Source organism: Pseudoliparis swirei, chromosome 4 (genome assembly GCF_029220125.1).
Source record: "Pseudoliparis swirei isolate HS2019 ecotype Mariana Trench chromosome 4, NWPU_hadal_v1, whole genome shotgun sequence".
NCBI lineage: Eukaryota > Metazoa > Chordata > Actinopteri > Perciformes > Liparidae > Pseudoliparis > Pseudoliparis swirei.
In genome coordinates this window covers 4,868,624-4,890,666 of record NC_079391.1, presented here as the reverse complement: position 1 = coordinate 4,890,666, position 22,043 = coordinate 4,868,624, and the positions used below count along the sequence as shown (strand labels likewise).

The 22,043-nt window shown below is 40.9% G+C and overlaps 1 protein-coding gene across 1 annotated transcript in view; it reads right to left on the bottom strand.

Moving 5' to 3' along the window:
- Positions 1-22,043, bottom strand: part of myo5aa (myosin VAa) — a 60,988-nt gene that overhangs the window by 9,613 nt on the left and 29,332 nt on the right. The window contains 21 exon segments of the mRNA XM_056412710.1: positions 221-419; positions 2,064-2,144; positions 4,238-4,338; positions 5,770-5,778; positions 6,163-6,390; positions 6,528-6,584; positions 7,627-7,761; positions 7,873-7,986; positions 8,553-8,698; positions 8,853-8,894; positions 8,897-8,945; positions 9,528-9,776; positions 10,754-10,993; positions 11,098-11,254; positions 12,351-12,562; positions 12,695-12,803; positions 13,418-13,504; positions 13,603-13,700; positions 14,936-15,091; positions 18,090-18,173; positions 20,488-20,613. Coding sequence (XP_056268685.1) covers positions 221-419; positions 2,064-2,144; positions 4,238-4,338; positions 5,770-5,778; positions 6,163-6,390; positions 6,528-6,584; positions 7,627-7,761; positions 7,873-7,986; positions 8,553-8,698; positions 8,853-8,894; positions 8,897-8,945; positions 9,528-9,776; positions 10,754-10,993; positions 11,098-11,254; positions 12,351-12,562; positions 12,695-12,803; positions 13,418-13,504; positions 13,603-13,700; positions 14,936-15,091; positions 18,090-18,173; positions 20,488-20,613 — 2,679 coding nt within the window.

Sequence of the window (22,043 nt, the reverse complement as noted above, 5' to 3'; positions counted from 1 at the left end):
TATATGTATGCATATATATATTATATATATATTTAATGTTGTTACCTGTATGTTTGGGATGTATTTGTAGACGAGGAGTCTCTGCCGTCTTGTGTTTACTATATTACATTACATTTATTGTGCGGAGACTTTTGTGCACTATACATGAACTGAGCCTGAAGCTCCTCCTCCTCCTCCTCCTCCTCCTCCTCCTCCTCCTCCTCCTCTCCGAGTGTCGTACCAGGTTCTCGTTGGTGAGCCGCGTGATCTCGTGCTGCAGGCTGGCCTCGATCCGCGCCTCCGGAGGCAGCTGCAGGTTCTGGGCCAAGAGCTGCTGCTGCCGGTTGTTGTCCTCCTTCACGTTCTGCAGCTCGCCGCGCAACGACTCCACCTCGCTGTCGTAGCCCCGCCGCTGAGTCTGCAGCTGGTGCTCCAGTAGCCTGAGGGAGAGGGAGGGGGGAGGTAAGGAGGTGTGCCGGAGATAAGAAACGAGGAAGGAAGGGTAAATAGGAGATGAAAGGACGAGGGAAGAGGGTACGTGACAGGACGATGGAGTGAGTGAGGGATGGAAGACAAATTGGGGAAGGACGAGAGAAAGAAGGGCATCGATGAGAGGAGAGGAAAAGGAATCAGCGTTATAGTGTCAGTAGGAGAAGGAGCTTTTCACCCGTGTGGTGACGCAGGACACGGCATGCCGTGCAGCCAGAGCCCCGCTGAACACATTCTTTAAAAATCTGCCGACTCGTTAAGCTTCACGTTAAAAAAATAATACTGTAACCGAGCCGACTGTGAGGTCAGAGGTCAGGCGTGGCGAGGTAGAGTGTTACGCTTCAGAGGGAGGTGGGATCTGCTCGTGGATCTCCTCATTCTGGTTTGGTAACTTCTCTGTGAGTCAGATATATAATATTTATATAATATTTATATTCAGTGAGACGTTCACCTATTACCACGATTAAAATGTAAACGGTTGTTTTAATGCTCAGGAAGATTCCCCTGTGTGTAATGTGTGTGTAATTTCATTCGGACTTTAGCAAATAAATAATAAAGCTATGCAGAAAGTGTTTGAACTAAAAGATGTTGGTCATGAAACACAACTGAGCGGATGGCAATTCTAATCCACGAAGCTCTGCAGTGAATATTAAAGTTAATATTTTACAGACTGTCTTTATGAGTGAGTAAAACCGGGTTAGTGGCAAGATCGAGAACAATTCTGGGAAAAAAAGTGAAAAATCACTCAAAACTTTGAATAAATGATTATACGTTAAAAAACATCTGTGAATTATTTTATAATATCTGGCAGCCTTATTTACCGAAGGACTATAACTATTTGGAGCTCTGAATTATGCGCTGTGTCATTGTGGTACCTGTGCTGGGTCATCATCCTATGCACCAACCTTTTTTTCCTTTCTCTCTCTCTCTTTGGGTGGGGGAATTATCTGTTTACTTTATTTATTTAATTAATTTTATTTCATCCACTTGTGTATTTTTATTTTTTTGTTTTTCCCAACTTGTTGTGCAATTTTCTGTAATATTTAATGTAGTGTGCTCTGTATGCTCTGCATGTTTTCTTGCATTGTAAAATAAATAAAATATTGCATAAATAAAATAAAATATTGGAAAAAAATAAAAATAAAAATAAAATAGTGTCTGTGATGAGCACACAACGACCTGTGAAGTACTGTCAGAAGAGAGTGTGAATAAAAACAACTGGGCAAATCTTCAGTTGTGCCAAAAATATTGATAGCACCCAAGTAGAGTATATGATATACTTGTATAACAACAATAACAATAAACACCTCTAATCTTATCTTATGATAACTCTATAACACGACACCAAACCTGTTCACGTGGGCGGAGCCCATCTGATGAGCTCTGGGGCCAAAATGCATGGAACATAAAGTATGCCGAGAGTAGCTAACAACACCCAGGTCACACGTCTTACATGTCCTACGAAGAAATTCAAAGACGTGAGAGAAACGCTCGCTAAAAGTGAGAAAAGAGGTGAACGAAGAAAAGAAACAGCAGCACACATTCTTCCCTGTGAAAAAGAGGCAAAACGTGTAAATCAAAAAACCCAGTTCCACCTGATGGTTTCCTTTAAGCCCTGACTAACCAGCCACAGCTCCCCGTCCTCATTCAGCTCATGGAAGTCTGGAGCGGCAGACCTGACCGACACACAACACACACAGGGAACACGGGACAAACAACCACAGAAATTAAAAATGCGGGATGGTTTTAGTCAGAGGAAAGAGATGTGCAAGACAACAGTAATATGCCTTTGTCTCCCTATCTGAGTCGTCTGCATTATGAATGTGGAAAAAACTCCCAAATGTTTAATTTGATGCGTTATGTGGAGTTACTAAATGTGACTAGAGGAAAATCTCTTTACTTTACTAAAAACTCTCGAACTTTGTTCTGCTTCACTTGTTCAGAGTCAAACTTTGCAGAGAGACTGTTCACATATTGTGCTATGATCTGGGTTAGTTTAAACTTTTACACTGCATCCTTCCCAGAGATATTCATCCTGAAAGTGCTTCTTTTCCCTAGGCGAACCTGAAACTTCCATTTTTGCTGTGTTTTATTCGTATTCACTCTTAACCTGTAACATATAGACAAATATGTACACATCTGAACACAAGCTCACATGTGTTGCTGTTATTATAACACCAACATTATTCAAATAGCCTTTGTGTGTGGTTGCAGAGATACACCCTTTTTTAGTTTGGGTATGTTATGTTGAGCAGAAACCTAAACAATAGGTCGGTTTCTAAAAGGTTAAAGTTCCAAAAAAAACAGTCTCAATTTAATGCTGATGCTTTAATACGCCTGGCAGCAGAGGCTCCGAAATAAAAGTTCCTCTCAGTAGCTTTAATTTATACGATATATAATCACGCAAGTCAAAGTGGAAACTTTCGATGCCATAAGGATTTTTTACACCCACAGATTCTTCAGTTTTTAGGGCGCTGATGATTTCAACATCTGTGGATCCTAAACTGTCTGAATGCAGCCTCAACACTCTGTGTGCCAGTGTGTGAACAGAGACGGTCACAAGGAACAAAAGGGAGGAGGCGGTGTGAAGGCAGCGATGCACAGCGCAGAGTTCTGGGCAAGTAACAATGTGAAGAGTTTCCCTCGACACTGTACCTTTAAGTGTATAGGTACACTCACGCTGTTGCGTTGTAACAGAGAATATGTTGTATAGCTGGCTACCTAGTGTGTCGCTTTGACATCCTGTGTGGAGGACTCTACGGCCAATTGGATGAAACGCATTTTAACGGGAGAAAAAAAGAAAAAAGAAAGGTGTATATTGACGTTCAATTAATTGAAAAAGTGCGCTGTGCATCTCTGCTTCGACAAAACAAAAGAAAACAAAGTGGGGCTTTTCATGCAGGAGTTATGCCAAACTCATTCCAGAGAAGCTGAGAGAGGAGAGAGGAGAGAGGAGAGAGGAGAGGAGGCCTCCCACAGCGACATCCAAGAGAAGTCAGTGCAGGAGGAAGTTGAGCTTTAAATCTATGCGTTAATAAAAAGGTTAAACTACAACTGAAGATTGCATGAACACCTGCTTTTTTGTTGTTGTTGTTGTAGCTCAGACATGTCCATGCTGTCATGCTGCATACTTTTGTAAATATAGAGTTCTGCAGCATCTCCAAAAAAACAGACCGGAGCTTTTAAAAAAACGACCTTTCCGTTCCAGAGGCTCGGTGCTCCATGCCGATGCGTAACATCCCATGCAGACTTCCCTAAAGCCACACATTCCTTGAGTTCAAATACCGCCGACCACAGTCCGTTAGAGCCCACGTGAGACCTTTGACATTATCTCGACATGCAGTTAGGGCAGAAAACGCCACGCCGAGCCCCCCCCCCCCCCCCAGAAGCTTTTCATCAGCACCGTCAGCTTCGGGTAACATCGGTGACACGTCCGACTCGGTGGCCATGCACGCTCCGCCTCCACCATGCATGGGCCACGTCTCACGGGTTACCTCAGCCTACTCAGGAGGTCACTGACTTCCGACGTCTTACGCGTGAACCGAGGAGATCTGCACGGGACAAGGCAGCGTTCACAAAAACACACACACACACACACACACTTTTCGCACATAATTTCACGGGCGATATATCGATAACGGAGCGTGAGCTCGGTAAGATACGAAGAGGAGAGATGTCGGGGGGGGGGGGGGGGGGGGGGGTCGGTTGCTTTGGGTGAATGTTGGAGACCTGGAGATTTGGGGAGGAGACCCGGCTGCACGAGAAGTACCTGTTGGTGTCTTTGAGGCCCATGTACGCCTGCTTGAGTTCACCGGCGTTCTTCAGTTTGGACACGTCCTCGACGAAGACGGACGGCTCCGTCATGGTCTCCTGGAGGAGGGCGGAGAGAGGAAAACACCAAGATGAACGAGATGTGGAAGGAGTCGAAAGCGCAGCGACGGGAGCCGGCGTCACGCAGTCCAGGTGTACCGCAGCTACATATCCCTGAGTCTTTGTAGCTGCAGTATAACACAGCTACATATATGTGAGTCTTTGTAGCTGCAATATAACACAACTACATATATGTGAGACTTTGTAGCTGCAGTATAACACAGCTACATATATATGAGTCTTTGTAGCTGCAGTATAACACAGCTACATATATGCAAGTCTTTGTAGCTGCAGTATAACACAGATACATATATGTGAGTCTTTGTAGCTGCAGTATAACACAGCTACATATATGTGAGTCTGTGTAGCTGCAATATAACAGTTACATATATGTGAGTCTGTGTAGCTGCAGTATAACACAGCTACATATATGCGAGTCTTTGTAGCTGCAGTATAACACAGATACATATATGCGAGTCTTTGTAGCTGCAGTATATCACAGCTACATATATGTGAGTCTTTGTAGCTGCAGTATAACACAGATACATATATGTGAGTCTTTGTAGCTGCAGTATAACACAGCTACATATATGTGAGTCTTTGTAGCTGCAGTATAACACAGCTACATATATGTGAGTCTTTGTAGCTGCAGTATAACACAGCTACATATATGTGAGTCTTTGTAGCTGCAGTATAACACAGCTACATATAGGTGACTGCATTCATTCATAGAAGACATAGAAGACAGTGGACTTGATAGATGAGATCATCAGTGTGTGTGTGTGTGTGTGTGTGTGTGTGTGTGTGTGTGTGTGTGTGTAAAGTCTCCTAAAGTAAAAAAACTGATCTTTTTCTTTCCTCTGTGATTTTACAGATGCACTTTTGGGGTTTCTTGTTATGGTTCCCTCCAAATTGTTGTCACACTGTGGAGGGAACACTCTCCCTGAATGCTCTCACACCGCCGGGTACATCTCATAAATGTAACGTCAAAGCATTTTAGGATTCTTTTGTTGTCACCACTATCGCTCAACCTGCTCCCTCTAGTGGTGGCAGAGAGAAAAGAGCAAGTGCAAGTAAAGCTTGTTTAAAATCACTAAAATATCTATTTTTTAATCTGTAGGTACTGAAGTTAGTGTTGTTTTCTTTCACTAAACTCTCTGTGAGACCCAATAAGAAGTCATATTTGAGCAGCTTCTAGTAAAAAAAGAAGAATAAGAAGCCTCCACTATTGAAAAGCCACCAGAAATACAGATGTTTTTAATTATACTTTAAGTTATTGCAAATGAGTTTTCGGTCCTGCTGCTGGCCATCACTCAGATGAAATATACTTTTGATGACTGGATCAGATTTCTTACCTACGGAGGTTTGTTATACATGCAAGACAACACGTTGTGGTGAACACGCATGCGCGACGCAGTTTTTAAACTGTACCTTCTCATCCTGTGGGAAACCATGGATGGAGGAGAGAAGGTGGAGACAGGAGAGTTAGACACACCGACGGTGCAGTGAACACAACATCAACGTACAGCGTCCATAAATAATAACGTGTGAGCCTAAATCCCGTAAATAAGAGTTTAAATGACAAGTAATGTCCAAGGCTTTGGGATCTTTAGGCCTGAACCATTAGTCATTTTTCTGGGGGGGGGGGGGTTTGTGCAAACAAATAGACAAACGGAGAAGCAGACACCGGTGGAAACACAACACACAGGAAGGTGACATCCACCTAAATCGAGCTCCATGTTTAATTACGTGGATGATTATTGTTATTACAGTTTCCCGTGGTGAAGGATGATGAACTGTCCCGGCGGTTAACGGTTCTGCTACCTTGTGGTGCATTGCCTCCTTTTGGCTGACCAGCTGGGAGCGCAGGATCAGCACCTCCTCCTTACGGACCTCCAGCTCCTCACAGGAGGAGTTGAGCTGCTCCAAGACCACCTTGTAGGCCGGGGAGCCCGGAGCCCCGGCGCCTTTAGCTGCGTTACCCAGCAGGCTTCGCCTGATGTCCACCAGGTCGTGCTTCAGCTTCCTGTTCTCCGACTCCAGCTCCTGGCGCTGAGAAGTGAAAAGATTCAGTGTGGCGGGAAAACACCGTCATGAAAGAAGGTGTCTGGCTTTATATCGCGTCAACATCTGGAAACAGTGAGGAGGCATGTGTTACATTTCTACATCCTGGTCCTCTGGTAGCTCACCTTGAGGGACTCGTACTCCAGCTCGGCCCCGCGAGCCTTTTTGAACTCAACGTCGTCCTGAAACAAGCGAAACGTGGCGATGAAGAGGTGTTAAAGAATAAGATCAGGGCCTGAAAATAACCTTACTGTGTAATGAGGCGTTTACATTACGTACATGAGGATGCAAAGCCTCTTATTATATCAATGAATCATAAAAAGTGTAAAGAAAAGTATTCTTTTTCTAATACTGTGTTATTACATGCTTACATATGTATATTCTGGCTTTAGAAAGCATTCCATGAGGTAGTATACACATATTACTGTATGTTTAAACACACTTAAATGAAGCTTATTGGTGATGTCTCTCTTTAAAAAAATAAAAATTTGAAATAAATGATGAAGCTGAGAGATGTAAAGCACACAGCATACTGACAGGAACATCCCATTTAACCCTCTTGTTACCTTAACATTTACTAACATATTTTACCCTCGGGGTCAATTTGACCCCAGCAATTAAAACCTCCAGAAAATTATTAGAATTAATATTGCTTCCCAAGTTTAAGTGTGAGGTACTTCATGTTTGTTTGTTGACTACCTAAATAGCCCTTTAACCCTCCTGTTGCCTTCGGGTCAATTTGACCCGATTCAATGTTTAACCCTCCTGTTACCTTTATATTTACTAACATATTTTACCCTTGAGGTCAATATGACCCCAGCTATTAAAATCTCCAGAAAATTATTAGAATTAATATTGTTTTCCAAGTTTAAGTGTGAGGTACTTTATGTTTGTTTGTTGACTCCCGAAAGAACACCGACATTAAACATTGAATCGTGTCAAATTGACCCGAAGGCGACAGGAGGGTTAAATATATAAAAAAGTTGATATTTCTTATATGTTTGACACAGTGAAAAACAGCCTGGGGTCAAATTGACCCCAAAGAACACCGACGTTAAACATTGAATGGGGTCAAATTGACCCGAAAGGTAACAGGAAGGTTAAAGAACAATATTCAACAAAAAGAGATCATCTCATGTTTTCTGAAGTTGGACATTTAAAAAATATTTGTTACTATCTACATTAATAACAGTTTGGTATATGTCAGAGTGGGGGCGTGGGTACCCTGGCTCTAGCCCGCTGGAACTGGTCCTCTTTGTTCTCCAGCTCGTTGCGCAGCGACTGCTTCTCCTGCTCCAGCTCCGTGAGACGTTTCTGCAGCTTGAGGGTCAGCGAGGTGTCGTTGCCCCGAGTCACGTCCTGCAGGACGAAGGAAGCGGCATGAGCACCGAGGCGACGATTCCGCTCGTTCGACGCGACGATTCCGCTCGTTCGACGCGACCGGGTTACCGAATGCCGACGCGCTCTTACCTCGGCAGCGCGGGAACCTTCTTCCAATTCGGCGGTCTCGGAGTTGTACGTGTACTCGGACTCGTTGCTGCTGTGGGTGGAATCTGTTCTCCGGTGGCCGGGCTTGGAGACGTTCTGCAGACCAGAGAGAGAAACGTCAACCTTTTTCAGCGGTTCTCTAACTTAAAAAAAAAAAAATCACAACTAAATGCTCCACGCTGACATTTTATTGAAATAACATGTTGTTATTATCAAATAATAGAATAAAGAAATTTGCGATCACTTTCAAGTAAAACAAAATGTGCAATCCCTTTGTTAGAACAATGCAAATAAAGTTATACAAATTGCTTATTACGGCTGCAATTAACCAGTTTTGCATTGGATATATTTTCAAGATAATAACAATAAGTGGAATAACGAATATTTTACACTGCATACTTTTCAAAACAATAACGTGCAACCTGTACAAAACCAAATGAGTGCAGAAATGCGTGTCTTATTCATATTAGTGGCTGAAATGAGCCTGCCTTCCACTCTAAATCTTTTTTTAAACAGGCTTGATACGGCCACTCTCAATTCATGCTCGATGTTGAGCTTTTGTTTTGAAGGGCAACAGCAGAAAAGCCGATCTCAGTTCATGCTCAATGTTGAGCTCTTGTTTTGAAGGAACCTCGGTGTGTGTGTGTGTGTGTGTTCCTCACCGTGGAAACCAACTCCTCCTTCAGGTCGTCGTGTTTCTCCTCCAGGCGACGGTGCTCCGTCAGCAGGTTCTGGTACCGAGACCGCTCCTCGTTCAGGTTGGTCTGCAGCTGCTGGGTCTCCTCCGCGATCGCACGGACCATTTTCTCTGGAAGGGTCACGGAGAGAAACATTTAGGAGACGGATGGATGGATGGATAAGTGGATGGATAGATGGATGGATGGATGGATAGATGGATGGATAGATGGATGGGTGGATGGATGGATAGATGGACGGATGGATGGCTTTAGGCGTTCTCCTACCTGTCATCTGCTGACTCTGTTCCTGAATCAATCTGTTCAGGTCGTTTTCTCCTTCTTCAGCGAGCCGTTCTGTTCCTTCAGCTCCGAGACCATCTACACACACACCCACACACACACACACGCACACGCAAAAAAATAATCCTTCACTGTGCAACCCTTGTGCAATTATGTTAGCACAGCTGAAAACAGTTATGCTGGTGATATAAGCTATACAACTGGCCTTCCTTTGAGCTTGAAGTTTGAAGAACAAAATTAATACTTCAAATATTAATCATTATTTCTAACCTTGTCAATGTCTTGACTATATTTTCTATTCGATTTTCAATTCATTTGATAAATAAAAGGGAGTTTTCATGGAAGACACGAAATTGTCTGGATGACCCCAAACTTTTGAACGGTAGTGTATATATATACACATCTATATACATAAATATATATATACATATATATATATACATATATATATATATACACACACATAATGTATATATATATAATATATATGTGTGTGTATATATATACACAGATATATATATATATGTATATATACATACACATATATATATATACCTACACATACATACATATATATATACACACAAACACACATATATGTGTATGCACCCCCCCCACACATACACCCCCCCCCCCCATCAGGTGTGCCCCCCCCCTGACCGTCTCCATCTCGCTCCGGTAGGTCAGCGCCCAGTCCTCGATGCTCTTCTTCTCCTTCTGGGTGGAGCTCAGCTCCTTCCTCAGCTTCTCCAGCTCCTCCAGCAGCGAGGTCACGCGGACGCCTTTGATCTTGGCGTCCTCCTCCACGCCGCGCAGACGGCCCAGCTCGCCGCGAAGCTTCTCGCTCTCCGTCGTCGTGGTGATCTCCAGGGCGACCAGCTTCTCGTTGACCAATCGCTTCTCCTTGTTCTGGAGGCGCGGAGACGAAAAACAAAATATATAGGGAGAAGTATTGAACACCTTTATGTACTTTAGACTATAGGTACTTTATACTTATAATAACTTTAGACTATAGGTATGTTAAACTATAGGTATGTTAAACTATAGGTATGTTAGACTATAGGTATGTTAAACTATAGGTATGTTAGACTATAGGTATGTTAGACTATAGGTTTGTTAGACTATAGGTATGTTAAACTATAGGTATGTTAAACTATAGGTATGTTAGACTATAGGTATGTTAAACTATAGGTATGTTAAACTATAGGTATGTTAGACTATAGGTATGTTAAACTATAGGTATGTTAAACTATAGGTATGTTAGACTATAGGTATGTTAGACTATAGGTATGTTAGACTATAGGTATGTTAGACTATAGGTATGTTAAACTATAGGTATGTTAAACTATAGGTATGTTAGACTATAGGTATGTTAAACTATAGGTATGTTAGACTATAGGTATGTTAGACTATAGGTATGTTAGACTATAGGTATGTTAAACTATAGGTATGTTAGACTATAGGTATGTTAAACTATAGGTATGTTAAACTATAGGTATGTTAGACTATAGGTATGTTAGACTATAGGTATGTTAAACTATAGGTATGTTAGACTATAGGTATGTTAGACTATAGGTATGTTAAACTATAGGTATGTTAAACTATAGGTATGTTAGACTATAGGTATGTTAGACTATAGGTATGTTCAACTATAGGTATGTTAGACTATAGGTATGTTAGACTATAGGTATGTTAAACTATAGGTATGTTAGACTATAGGTATGTTCAAATTTAGGTACTTTAAACGTTATGTACTTTAGACTTTAGGTACTATAGACTTAACGTATTTTCTACTTATGTATGTCAGACTTTATGTACTTTAGGTATGTTATACTTTAGGTATTTCTGCATCAATAAAAACTCCTCCTCCTCCTCCTCCTCCTCACCTGCTCGTCGAGTTTCCTCTGCAGCTGCATGATCTTGTTCTCCATGCCCTTGTTGAGCTTCTTGAAGTGCTCCACCGAGCGCGCCTCGATCTTCAGCTTCTTCAGCTGCCGCCGGGCCTTCATCCGGCGGAAGCAGCACTGCAGGTAGACGATGGAGACGAGGCAGAGCGCGTACCAGCGGCGCGCCAGCCAGCCGCGGACGCGCTTCTGGATGATCACGGCCATGTGCTCGCGCAGCAGCTTCAGGCGGGAAGAGCGAGAGAGAGAGAGAGAGAGAGAGAGAGATGAGAAACCGTGTGTTGGCGCTCGGGGAGTATTGCATCGTTTCGTGACGCCGGTCTTACCGCCCGGTACTTCTGCCGGGCCATGTAGGCCCGGAGGATCGTCTGCACCACCAGCGCCGCCGCCTGCTTCTGCCGGTAGCGCCTCCTCTCCGCCAACATGCGCTGGTTCTTCTGGATCACGGTGGCCGCCCGCGAGCGGCGCAGGAACTTAGCGAGGCTGAGGAGACCAGAGATAAACTCACCGAGGGAAGAACAAGACTTCACGTGTTCAAGAGTTTAGGAAATCAAGACTTTAGTTATTAAAGACATTATGTATTAAAGTCCTTATGCGTTCAAGCGTTTAGGTATTAAAGACTTTAGTTATTAAAGACATTATGTATTAAAGACTTTGTGTTCAAGAGTTTAGGTATTAAAGAGTTTATGTGTTAAAGACTTTAGGTATTAAAGACTTTAGGTACTTTAAACTTTAGGTATTAAAGACTTTATGTATTAAATAACTTTTGTATTTTAGACTATAGGCATTTAAAACATTATGTATTAAAGACTTTATGTATTAAAGACTTTAGGTATTAAAGACTTCATGTGTTCAAGAGTTTATGTGTTAAAAACTTTAGGTATTAAAGACTTTAGGTACTTTAAACTTTAGGTATTAAAGACTTTATGTATTAAATAACTTTTGTATTTTAGACTATAGGCATTTAAAACATTATGTATTAAAGACTATGTATTAAAGACTTTAGGTATTAAAGACTTCATGTGTTCAAGAGTTTATGTGTTAAAAACTTTAGGTATTAAAGACTTTAGGTACTTTAAACTTTAGGTATTTTAGACTTTATGTATTAAAGAACTTATGTATTTTAGACTATAGGCATTTAAAACATTATGTATTAAAGACTTTATGTATTAAAGTCTTTAGGTACTTTAAACTTTAGGTATTAAAGACTTTAAGCATTTTAGACTTTATGTATTCTAGAATTTATGTATTTTAGAATTTATGTATTTTAGACTTTAGGTATTTCAGACTTTATGTATTAAAGACTTTATGTATTAAAGACTTTATGTATTTTACACTTTAGGTATTTTAGACTTTATGTTTTAAAGACTTTATGTATTAAAGACTTTAGGTACTTTAAACTTTAGGTATTTTAGACATTAGGTATTTCATCCTGCGACTAATTCAACTGCAATAATAATCAAAACAAACACAGCATTTTAAAACAATCCATTAGAAGGAATACAATGAGTGTGTGTGTGTGTGTGTGTGTGTGTGCCATTGTTCCGATAATGGTTGTGATCGGGTTCAGCAGACTGACCAGCGAGCCTGGTGTCCTCTGGTGAACCTCTGGACGGTGATGGCGGCGCTGCGCTTGCGGAGGTACTTCTTGCGCGCCAGCCAGCAGCGAATCGTCTTCTGGATGCGAACGCAGGCCGCGCGCAACTTCTCCGACCTCAGCTTCTCCAGGTACGCCACCTGGCCGGCCCGGAAGAAGATCTTGGTCTTACCAAACTGGTATTTGTCCTGGTCCTGGAGGAAGACGGGGAGCAGAGGTCGGGAGTGAGACGGTTAAATATATAGGTCAAATAGACAATGGGAATCATAATATATAACAACGATTATTTCTTTAAGAGTGAAGGAAAGGTAAAAACCCAGCCTGACCTGCACCAGCTGCTCCATCACATTTCTGCACGTCAACTTCTTGTCGGGTAACACATCCTTCTGCTTCATCAGCACTCGGTACCGGCTGAAGAACTCCTGGTACGTCCACCTGAGACACACGGAGCAGCAGTCAGCCATGAGGACTTGATAAGTCTTTTTTTTCTTTTATTTAAATTATTTTATTATAAGACAATACATAGACACCTAGAGGACAACGAAACAGTGGCCAAAACATCATAATAAAGTCAGAGTATTGAGAAAAAGAAAAAAGAAATGAAAATAAATAAATAAAAATGTGTGTGTGCATGAGCTTTTAATTTTTTTTTTTTTAACATTTTGTACTTATTTAAAGAAACAAAATAAATTGATGAAGGCAGATGTATATGTATGAGCGTATGCATTTACGTGGAATTGAATTGGTTTCCAGGCAAGGGAAAATAAAAATAAATAAATGATCTTAAATTTGGACTAAAATCCTTCTTTCTTTGAAAAGGTTCTGCTCAATTCACGTTTTTTAACATCCATATTGACCAGTAAGTGAAGCCAGAAAAATCACAGGTCTCATCACTTGTGAAAATGGAGATGATAAAGAACAAAAGGATCTAAGCCAACCCTGCATCGAGCTGCATTGTTGTGAGGATTCACTTTTTTTATTGGCCCCCCTGCTCAGAAACTCGACACGACACACACACGTCCACCTGCAGCAGCAGTGTGCGTCAGTACCTGGATGGGAACCCTGCAGCAGAGATGCGGATGGTCTCCAGGACGCCGCATGCTCTGAGCTGCTGCACCGCACGCTTCGGGTCGAACCTGCCGACGCAGGAAATATGCTTTCAATGTCGGATGTGATCTTCTCACGATATGACAATGTGTTTTTTCACCAATAAAAGGAGAGGAGGGGGACTCACGTGAAAGCCATCTTGAAGTCGTTGGGCTTGATGCAGCGTACGTAGTGCGGCGTCGTCGCATTCAACGTGCCCATCAGCATGTGCAGCGAGTTACGGAACTGGAGAAGGAACAATCGTCACCATCGTTTGTGTGGTTTTAAACTAGAGCTTTGGATTAATCATCGTTAGGAACACGCTCGCTGGTGTAATTAGGAATTAGGAAATGATCGTTATGCCTTCAAACCAACTGAGAATTGAAGATCGTTTCTTAATTTTGATGTCGCTGCAATTTGCCACTGGCAGTAATAAAATAAAAGGCAATGACTTTAAACAATTGTACAGGGTAACTCATTTCTATATATATATACTGTATATATATATATATATAAATATTTCTATATATATAAATATTTCTACATACAGGACTGTCTCAGAAAATTAGAATATTGTGATGAAGTTCTTTATTTTCTGTAATGCAATTAAAAAAACAAAAATGTCATGCATTCTGGATTCATTACAAATCAACTGAAATATTGCAAGCCTTTTATTCTTTTAATATTGCTGATTATGGCTTACAGCTTAAGAAAACTCTAAAATCCTATCTCATAAAATTTTAATATTTCCTCAGACCAAGTAAAAAAAAGATTTATAACAGCTGAGTGTTTGTCAAGGCTCAGGAAACCCTTGCAGGTGTTTCGAGTTAATTAGACAATTCAAGTGATTTGTTTAATACCCTACTAGTATACTTTTTCATGATATTCTAATATTTAGAGATAGGATATTTGAGTTTTCTTAAGCTGTAAGCCATAATCAGCAATAAATCAGAATAAAAGGCTTGCAATATTTCAGTTGATTTGTAATGAATCCAGAATGCATGACATTTTTGTTTTTTTAATTGCATTACAGAAAATAAAGAACTTTATCACAATATTCTAATTTTCTGAGACAGTCCTGTATATAAATAAATATAAATAATTATTTCTATATAAATAAATATATGACTAAATATACATATTTATATATACAAGTAAATATATATATATAAATATACTTATATATAAATAAATATACATAAATATATATAAATAATTATATCTACATAAATAAATATACATATATAGATAAATATACATATATATATATGTATAAATATATACACACATATATAAATATATATAAATGTATAAATATAATAATAAATATATAAATATATGTATATATTCAGTGTATATCTGATATCCACCAAAATTCAGATTTCACTGCAGCTGGATCATCTGTGGACACACCTACAGCAGTATGCAGGCAGTGTGCAGTAAACATCCACAGAACAAACGCACAGGAGAGAGATATCCACCTGGCAGCCAACGGTCTTCTTGTGCTCCTTGCTGCTCTTGTCGCGGCCCTTGTCCGGTTTGATGCTGAGGCGGGTCCGGCCCCCGGTGCCAGCGGGCTGACCCGTGGGACTGATGGCTTTCTCCCCGTCATTAAACAGCTCCACCAGCAGGTGAAACTGGGGAAAGCAGCCCGCTTACAGTCAAATAGTTAAGACACGGCAGGCAATATTGATTTTCTAAAAACAGGTTCTGCACAAAGCCTTTCCCTCTGTGCGTTAAGCTTCAGTGCAACGACAAAACATATATCGCAGCGATAAATGTAGTTTCCAACAGCCTTTTTTTACAGTTCCTGGCATGCATATGCATTTCTGTAACCTTCTGCATAATTTTTACATTTAAAAAGCAATCAAGTTTAGTCTAGTCTAGTAATCAAGTGCAGAGACGGTTTGAGTCCATTTCTCCACACAAAGTGAGATCGCAAATGCCGGATAGCTCAAGAAGACGTCGCTCGATTTGTTGATTAGTGTTTGTTAAACTTACTCGCAGTCAAGAGAGTTGTTACGATGTCAACAGAAACAAGGAACGGTTATTTGTTTCGTCATATATGAATGAAAGTACGCGCTGGCCATATATGACTGCATGGCGTCACCTCGCCATGGGTGTTAGGACATATGAAAACATACACACACATCGAGTGGTGTTGCATATAACAACGGAGGTTATACGAGGAGGATGCTGCGCCGCGTGCAGCATCCGGTCCTCCCTCAGAGCGTTGCCATGCCGGCGTCATTAAAGCAGGATAATCTGAACAGCATCCCTCTGAACACAGACAACTCTCCTCCTTCCTTTATGCCCAGCCCTGTTTTCTCCTCTCAAGAGTGCCTTCAGTGCCTTCCACATGCAACCAACAAACTTCAGTCTCATCGGTGCTGTTAGAGTGAGAGAGAGAGAAATAAAAGAGAGGAGGGGAGAGAAAAGGAGCTAGAAAGGAAAGCGCTGCAGGCGGATCGGCGTTGTAAGAACGCCTCGTTTACCTTCTGCCGGCGGGGAAGTGTTGTCATGATGAACCAAACATACATGGACAACACAGGGAGGAGAGACAGTGACACAAGAAACACCAATGACATTAAAAAAAGGAGAACAAAAACACCCAAAAATATCCTTATTACCCCCCCAACAAAAAAGTATAATGCACACGTGAATGTGTAGACATGAATGTGTGTTATACACAAACTGAAAAGCAGACTGATGATGAAATGGTTTGACGGGACGATGATGTCCTTCCCATGAAGCGCGTCCCTTGGAGGGGAATTTGATCCGTTGAAAGCGTGATCAGATTCCCGGACTGCAATGCATCATGGGAAATCTCTGCATCAGGCATTTTTTCTCAAAGCCTCACTACTGTATTGATTGGACTCGCGAGCCGACGTCTGCATGAATGCCAGAGACTCCCGATGCAGTGTGGAGCAATGCAGCATCGCGAGGCGCAGGGCATCGAACACGTGAACGGAGGACTGCTTTTTACACACTCGGCTTTTTCTTTGCAGAGTTTCTTGGCCAATTGCTAAGATCTGGTATTATTTAAAAAAATTAAGTCCACTGTGGCAGGACACATTTGTGACGATAAGACAACCGAAATATATATATATATGAATAAATAAATAAATATAATTATATATGTATATATAAATATATACACATATATATATGAATATATAGTATATATTCATATATATATGTGTATATATTATATACACATATATAAATATATTTATATATACAATTACATATATATATGTATATATATTTATATATACAATTACATATATATATATATAATTATATATATATATATATTTTTGCTTTTTGTTTTTAACAAACCCCCAATTGAGCCAAATGTATTAAGGAGAGAAAATGTAAACGTAAATATTAATCACAGCTCATAAATGGACTCCCTGTAACCAGATCTCAGAAATGATTGTCCCAGTTTATCAAAACTGAAGGAGACAACAGCCAAGACTATGCAAACAAGACCCACGTTGTAATGAACCAGAGTTTCCTTTCACTGTCTTGAGAGTGCAGACGTTTTAGAAAACAACATCCGAGCTCATCATCATCTGAAGATCAAGAAAAACACATGGCGACGCAACGAAAACAAATAATGTTTCACTCCTCTCACTGTTGAGGTTCAAGATAAGGTTGTGTAGCTGAAGGTTGAGAACCACATAAATAACATGGCTTAAAGTAGTGTTTGGTAGCTTACAGTAGGGTGTGTTTGTGTGTGTGTGTTCTTTTACTTCAATCCCGGTGGGGACCTTTACCTGAGTGCACAGTGTTCATGGGGACCCGTGTCACCGTGGGGACCAAAAATTAAGTATAATAAATACTTTAACTGGAACAGTATACGCTTATGGTGGTTTACTTATATATTTATCAGTGTTGAGTTTTTTTTTTTTAAATGCATGAAAAAATATATATTTTTAAATAAATCTTTTTAACATTTATTTTTATTTTTACAGTGCTATAGAATTTTGTTAAATAATTATAATTTGAAAAACAGTGAAATCAACCCTTTAATAATTTAAGTGCATGTTTGACAAACATAGTAAATGTGTCAAAGATCGTTTATCATCAGGATGTTTGCTAAATCAGATCCATGTTTATTGTATTACTGCCGTTACGACAGAACACAGGATGTATTTAGGCCTTTCTGCAAGTCATTACATATATTTTGACAAACTAGCAGGCGGCAATATGCTGCAAAATATATCAAAATAACAATTGAAATTGATAGTATTGACCAAAATCGTCTTCATCCTCCATGGGACATGTTGATCCAACCGCCTGACGTACTGTGCGTGTGTATTTAACTTCAACTGTTACGTACAAATAAAAGCTAAAACCTCCTGGATGTTGGGTCATCACTTCTGGCATCAACACTACCTCCAAGTGGCCAGAGGAGGGCGCTGCTTCCCGAGTGGGACTTTGGTCTGATGGTCACACAGCAGGTGCACCAGCTGAGCTGCAGGCTTCTTGGCTTTGATCTCAGCGGACTCTTGATAGTGTTTTGAGTTGTATCGTGGTGCGTTCAAGTGTCTCTCTGCACATGGATCTAGTTTGCATCTGACTGTTCATGTGTGCGTAGACATAATGATGCGTGTCTGCGCTCCTCACCTTGCTGGCCTTCAGCACATTGATCTGCTCCTCGTTCACCGTGTCCTTGTTCTTCTCCAGGAAACAGTCACACTGGTACTCCACCTGCAGTGAGAGAGAGAGAGCAGTGTGTGTGTGTGAGTTACTATACCTGTGAGGACATTTCCCTGGGGTTCATCCAGGTCTTTTACTTCTGATGAAACGATCAGTGTATTAACGGTACGGCCGTTTGATTTGGTATTGGCTGTTTTTTGGGGCCACAGATATGATTTTTACCTTCGCATTGAAAATGCGGAAGGTAATGTTTTGATCGCCGTGTATTTATTTATTTGTATGCGTGTTACTCGCATAACACATAAAGTTTTATACCGAATAGCATGAAATTTGGTGGGATGATTGGTTATTATCCGGGGACCATTTGATTAGATTGTGGGATCAATCAGGTCAAAGGTCAAGGTCATGAAAAGGTCAAAATCTTCTTTTTACCATAGCACGGTCAATTTATATCCAATTGGCATGCAACTAATGCCAAAATGTTCATAATGCAATGCCCAATCTTGTGATATGCGAAGGTATGCGCTCTACCGAGTGCCCGTTCTAGTTACCAATGTGTTTGACCCCTAAAATATATAAATACATAAAGAGATTGATTCACGGTGATAACGCTTCGCTCCATGAAGCCATAACATTGATTCTGGTTTGTACGTCATCGAGCGGCTTGATTTTTTTCACTGTTCAGTTTTGCATTCCTACAGTTTACTTCACTAGCTGCTATTTGTGTATTGCTAGTCACATTAACTCACCCAAAGAAATGTGTATTCACTGTCCCTCAAGCTGAAGGTGCGTCGATACAAAGATAAATGTTTCAATCTCTTTGTTTTATGCGAAGGCAAAAAAGTAAAACCTTCAGAGTGGCTCCCGTTCGGACATGAACTCCGGATGCGAGCGCCTTTAAATACATCAACATTCATCTTTTCAAATGTTTGGTCAGAAATATCTCCGCGGATCTATTTTAATGTCAGGGGAGAGTCTGCATTGGTCCTTGACCCCGCTGACCTGTAACCTTATAGCGAGGATCTTAAAACAGACAGCAACTAGAACGGGCACTCGGTAGAGCGCATACCGTCGCATATCACAAGATTGGGCATTGAATTATGAAAATGTTGGCATTTTGCATGCCAATTGGATAGAAATTGACCGTGCTATGGTAAAAAGAAGATTTTGACCTTTTCCTTGACCTTTGACCCGATTGATCCCAAAATCTAATCAAATGGTCCCCGGATAATAACCAATCATCCCACCAAATTTCATGTGATTCGGTTTAATACTTTTTGAGTTCTGCGAGTAACACGCATACAAATAAATAAATAAATAAATACACGGCGATCAAAACATAAGTTGAAAAAATATAACTGCGTCATACAGAGACACTAGAGTGGAGTCAACTAGTCACACACACGGTAAAAATGTCATTGCAGTACTGTTTTTTTTCTGTGTGTGTGTGAAAGCAATGATGATAATAATAAAAAAACTAGAATGGGCACTCGGTAGAGCACATACCTTCGCATATCACAAGATTGGGCATTGAATTATGAACATTTTGGCATTAGTTGCATGCCAATTGGACAAAAATGTATCGTGCTATGGTAAAAAAAGAGTTTGACCTTTCCATGACCTTGACCTTTGACCCGATTGATCCCAAAATCTAATCAAATGGTCCCCGGATAATAACCAATCATCCCACCAAATTTCATGCGATTCAAGAACATTTTGACCTTGACCTTTGACCCGATCGATCCCAAAATCTAGTCAACTGGTCCCCGGATAATAAACAATCATCCCACCAAATTTCATGTGATTCGGTTCAATACTTTGAGTTCTGAAGATTTTGACCTGTTCATGACCTTTGACCTTTGACCCGATCGATCCCAAAATCTAATCAACTGGTCCCGGATAATAAACAATCATCCCACCAAATTTCATGCGATTCGGTTCAATACTTTTTGAGTTCTGCGAAAGATTTTGACCTGTTCATGACCTTTGACCTTTGACCCGATCGATCCCAAAATCTAATCAACTGGTCCCCGGATAATAAACAATCATCCCACCAAATTTCATGTGATTCGGTTCAATACTTTTTGAGTTTTGCGAATAACACGCATACAAATAAATAAATAAATAAATAAATAAATGGCGATCAAAACATAACCTTCCGGCATTTTCAATGCGAAGGTAATAAGTTCTCTGTCCTCCGGCCGTCCTAAAAATAACTCCAGCACTGCAGCAGCCAAAGTGTCCCTCAGTGTTTCTATGTGTCCCTACATAAAGATCACCCGCCGGCCACTTCTGAATGTCAAATAAAAAAAGAAACAATGAAGTCCAACTCCTCTTATAGTCGACGACAAACAGTTCAGCCCACCTTGTCAGCGAAATGTTGAATAATGAAGGCGCGGTTGGACATGCGCGGCTTCTCGAAGAGCGAGCAGGTCTTCAGGTGAGTGTTGTAGAGCTTCTGAGCCCAAGAGTCATCGGACCCTTTGGGCATCTGGTCGAGGAGGAAGGGAGAAGAAAGTGTCAGTGGGAAAATATGTATGTAAACATCTGATTATTAATACACACTGCAAGACAAAGAACTGAGAGTAGATTCACACAGTCGCGATTTTAGCCTGAAATTTCTGGTGGGGCAATTGCGTATGACGTCGTGTCACCGTCACAAAAATAGGGGTAGCTGATTATTCTAACAGTAGGCCTATGTGGACCAGTCAGATATACTATGGGCTGCATTTTGAGTGCCAAAAAACTCAAAGTTGTCGAAATCTAGCGATAGCTAACTAACCCGTGACTTTCTCTTAGTCACGGGGGTACAGGCCTCGCGGTTTTCGCATTATTCCAGTCTAGTTGCCGGGCAGATTTCGTGGGGCACATCTGAAAGTGCCCCACCGCTCAATGTTAACTTTGGCCTGTGTGGTTCACGCTCATTGGTGTTTCCATGGTAACGGTGGGGCAGCGTGGCCCGGGAGGGACAGCGGAGAGCAGCGTTCAACAGAGCAAGCAAAACAAACAAATTACTCCAAAACAAGAGTTACGTTTATTCACACGCATATTTACGCTAGTTTGCATAAATAAAAAAATATATAGATATATTTTGCCGCGAAGTACGAATGTTTTGAGCTTTCTGCACGACGGCGTCATCTGGATGTGGGGGGCAGTGCCCCCCCTGCCCTTAATGTAGAAACACCACTGGATTCCGGTATTGAGGTTGTTGGATTGCATTACATGAGGACAACATCTCGTCTCATATTTCTTTGCCAAGAAGTCAAACCAAATGTAAATGTTGTGTTTGCGATGTGGACCTCCTCAAATGTCAACCGCTTGAGGAATGAGCTGGCGCCACAGAGAGATCAGTCACGTTGTGAGAGGAGATACGAGCGCTGCCTTCAATCGACACGCGCTGCAACGAAGATAACTTATATATTTATATACATTCACGCAAAGCGCCGCAATCCATCCATTCAGTCTCACTGCGCGCCAGGGGCGTTTGTAGGATTCAAAGAATGGGGGGGCTAAGCCCCAAGGGGAGTGATATTTTTTTGGGGGGCCCCGGATATCGATGGTTAGAGACAGAATTTCAGGCTCATAGTGATATTTTATGTTCATTTGGACTCTATCGCTGAGATCAAGATGAACTAGTTCAGCGTCAAATATACCATTCAAACAAATATGATAATAATATACACTACCGTTCAAAAGTTTTGGGTCACCTAGAAATTACCTTCTTTTTCAAAGAAAAGCACTGTTTTTTTCAATGAAGATAACATTAAACTAATCAGAAATACAGTCTCTACATTGTTAATGTGGTAAATGACTATTCTAGGTGGAAATGTCTGGTTTTTAATGAAATATCTACAGAGGTGTGTGGAGGCCCGTCTCTAGTGTTCTTATGGTACATTGTGTTATCGCCTTAGAAGACTAACG